The 3823-nt window shown below is 31.5% G+C and overlaps 1 protein-coding gene across 1 annotated transcript; it reads right to left on the bottom strand.

Annotated features, from left to right (window-relative positions):
* Positions 1–522: 522 nt before the first annotated feature.
* Positions 523–3581, bottom strand: LOC126971480 (translation machinery-associated protein 7 homolog). Its single transcript, XM_050817812.1, has 3 exons — positions 3411–3581; positions 1533–1655; positions 523–801 (listed from the first exon to the last, which is right to left on the bottom strand). Exons 2-3 carry the CDS (start codon positions 1653–1655, stop codon positions 730–732), a joined length of 195 nt encoding a protein of 64 aa, XP_050673769.1. The 5' UTR covers positions 3411–3581; the 3' UTR covers positions 523–729.
* Positions 3582–3823: the final 242 nt, after the last annotated feature.

The following is a 3823-nucleotide window of genomic DNA, read 5'->3' as shown; positions in this document are numbered from 1 at the left end:
AGGAACCAGTGATTATGTTTACATAGACTTTGACGTCACACTTCGCTTCAACCAATAGTATTGCGATTTAATGTTTTATAAATTATTGAATGTACGTTTGTTTAGAAAAATCTACCATAATTATTGAGCATTTTGAAGATTCTTTTGGCAGAGAATTTTGTTGTTTAAGTACCTGCCTTCTTTATTTCAATATTGTTAAACTTTATTTATTTAAAATGCCTTCACTCATGGGTTGTCGGAGTTGCCACCGACTAGTTTCAGACCATTCGGAAGCCCTTCCTCAGGGTGATTGTAGTGGGTTCCTGATGACATCACGATTTGTTGCCGATTTGTGCTCGCAGTACGCGGGTTGTCATTGTGGCGTCGCGGGATGATGGTGACGAGCACAGTCTAGTGATACTAGTACCCACACCTATAAACCGTGACGAAAGCTGTTTTGAATAAATAAAGTTAGTAACGTCTCAGGAAAGTTTTAATAATTTATTATTTCTTACAAGGAGGTAGTGGAAATGAAATAGCTGATAAAAATTAGATATATTACAAGAAAACAAAATTTAATAAAATGCACAGTATTTGTATTTAAAAATTTAACAATCTGTATACAAGGTATTTCTCAAATTTGGGTATAGACAAATCAGATTGATACTTTTAATAAAGCCAGCAACAATATTATCAGACCATACATATCCTTATTTTAAATTAACCTATTAAAACAAAAATTAGATTGTGTCATTTTTTGCCCGATTTTTTTATTCCACCTTGAACAATCGGACCTTTTTGTGTAGCTTTGGCTTTTGCATCCTGAAAAAAAAATAAGCATACAATTGTTTTTTTTTTTACATTATTTCTTTCTGTTAATGGGAAAGGCAAAGGGCAGTATAAAACAATATAGTTTTCACCTCTCAAAACTCGCAGCAAAAACGGTTTTTGCTTTTGAGTTTTGACATTTTTTTTAAATCTGTTTAAATATGAGTCAGCATTAAAAAATATATACAACTTCAATTTTCATCCATCTACAATCGACAGTTACTTTTGTATCGCGATTTTAATATCGGCAATACAATGTTTGCTGGGTCAGCTAGTTATTATATATTTTAGACAATTCACTGTAAGTATAGGTAGCCCTGTTGCAGTAGTGCCATTTTTTTACTGCTTCATGGCAGAAATAGGCGCCGTTGTGGTACCCATGATCTAGCCGGCTTCCTGTGCAAAGGAGCCTCTCACTGGTATATAATATATATGTATATTATAGAACAAAAAAAAAAATTAGTAAGTGTTAAATTTGAAAACAAAATTTATGAACAATGAGGGACTCGAACTCACTACCTCTTGTGTTCCGCACAAGAGATCTGCCACTGAGCCAACCGTTCGTGTGACATAACATTCACTTTAACTTACTTAACATTAATTTGTGTAATAATCAATCCCAAAAGTGAGGGTTATCACTTCAAATAACAAAATGGTTTAGAAAGAAGAGACTGAAAAGGCTGAAGTTATTAATTGTACACCCCTCAATTAAATATTTAATATACCTGTAATGCCTTTTGCTGTTCTTTGAGTTTTTGTTTTAGTGCCACATCATCTTCATCTAAATCTTTTGAGGCCTTCTTGGGTGCCTTCAGTGGTTTTTTCTTTCCACCTTCACGGCCAGACATCTATAAAATATTTAAGAAATATTAATTTTAAAAGACCAATCAAAGCAAATTTATAGTTGACCTAGATGTGTTAATCTCAATTGTTTAAATGATGTGCACTGATTGATGATGAAATGGTTTCACATCCACCATAACAAGATTACAACTTTGTAATACAGTAAACTTAATAGAATGCATAATGGCTGTATAGGTTGTGTTTTATATGCAATTCCAGAATACTGCTCAATACATGATGAATGTTAAAAAGTGTTTAGGCATCTAACATGTGATTGACCCCACACAGCAATAGCGGGATACCAGTGAAAGTAATAAAAATAGATTGGGTTTGCAATTGGTTACTATCTCTCCCAACTTGTGTTTCATGAGACAGATTTGAATATAGAAGTTATAATATATAAAAATTAATTATTAGCATATTTTTTTTATGGAAAAGGAGGACAAACTAGTGTACATATCACCCTGTGTTAAGAGATCACCTCCACACATATTATATGAAAAATATTTAATAAATAATGATGAATAAATATTTACTCTGGCCATAAATACTGTTACAATTAAAAATAAACACAATATTACATTTGAATTTGGAATCTATCATTTTCATATGATTGTTCATTGAGTTTTCTCATTTTGGCGCCAAAACATTGTACAATATTTTGCGATATAAAAATGGAGTGGGGTGATAAAGAGAACCAAATTGCTGTGATTGCATTACACAAAGTAGGTATGGAGCCAAATGCAACTCTCCATATGCTTGGTATTAGTAATATTTGTGTATGGGGCTATTAATAGGTACAATGAGACCTCTATTTGTGACAGACAAAGATCTGGCTGTCCATGTAGTGCTCCTACCAAAGTCAGGGTCAAAGCAGTAAGGGTAAGAATTCGAAGAAATCCTGTCCGAAAGCAAAAGATTTTATCTCGAGATATAAAAATAACAATTAGTACCAAGTCACATAGTTTAGACGACAATGACTTAGGATTTGCAGCCTATACATGGATGTACTGGTCATTTCTTAACTGATAAATTAAAATAAGAATAGGGTGGTAAGATCAAAACAACTACTGAAGCGGTACGTAGAGATCACAGAAAAATTTGTTTACGGATGAGAAATTTTTTACAAACAACATGACTATATTTATGTTCAAAGCTTTATGGAAGCTTCCCAATTAGTCGACAGAGTACAACATGATCACTATCCAACTTCAGAGATGGTTTTGTGGGGTATTAGTTATGAAGGAGTGACTGAGTAATAATTTTGTGAAAAAGGTATCAAAACACCGGCAAAACTGTATCAAGATACCATTCTTGAGAAGGTAGTGAAGCCCCAAAACAACATCATATGCAATAACCAAGAATGGTCGTTCCAGCAAGACTTGGCGCGGGTCATAAAGCTCGGTCTACGCAGTCTTGGTTAGAATATAATTATTTTAATAATTATAATTATTATGAAATAAAAAAAATCAAAACCAATAACGGATTAGCAAGTCTTTTTATTTTGTTTGATTACCTACATGAAATCACTTTAACATTGCCTTAGTTATTTTGATTGTATTTTCATAATAGTTATCAAGATAATGTAGCATTCCGCGTAAACGGCATACAATAGTCAATAATGTACACAGCTCTGAAAGAATGCAGGTTTTTACGGAGCATGGACAAGTTATAATAATAATTGTAATTCTAACCTAAGATGGTGCCAATAATCTTAGTTCTCAATAATTTGGATTAAGGTAACTATAATTTTTACTTACGGTTTTAATCGTTGGAAGATGAATAAGTTGAGATAAACAAAAAATAAAATATAAGACTCAAATTCAGATATCGTGCTGTTCAGAAAATCTAATTTTCAATTTTGACTTTTGTTAATTGTTTGAAATTCGCATTTCGCACGTACCTATCAGTGTTCCCAACTCTCAAAAATTTATCTCCCTAAGGCCCAGATCAAAAACCCCTAAAATCCCTACAATTTCTAGAAATTCCCCATAGATTTTTTTTATTATTTATAAAATAATAAATTAAATATTTTTAAATAAAAAATACTTTAAAATAATAAAATATCATTAAACAAACAATAAATTTTAAGCAATCAATAAAAAAATTCATTCAGTAATATAATTTTTTTAAATTATTTATTTATCAATTAAATAAAGCTAAATTAGATTAT

The sequence above is a fragment of the Leptidea sinapis genome, chromosome 23 (genome assembly GCF_905404315.1).
Source record: "Leptidea sinapis chromosome 23, ilLepSina1.1, whole genome shotgun sequence".
Classification (NCBI taxonomy): domain Eukaryota; kingdom Metazoa; phylum Arthropoda; class Insecta; order Lepidoptera; family Pieridae; genus Leptidea; species Leptidea sinapis.
The sequence above is the reverse complement of the archived record's forward strand: the minus strand, read 5'-3'. Positions and strand labels throughout refer to the sequence as shown.

Excerpts from the sequence above, each read along its gene's own strand:
- LOC126971480 (XM_050817812.1), bottom strand. The coding sequence starts at position 1,655 with ATGTCTGGCCGTGAAGGTGGAAAGAAAAAACCACTGAAGGCACCCAAG. Across the intron at positions 802-1,532 it reads AACAGCAAAAGGCATTACAG|GATGCAAAAGCCAAAGCTAC; the intron begins GTATATTAAATA and ends TTTTTTTTTCAG.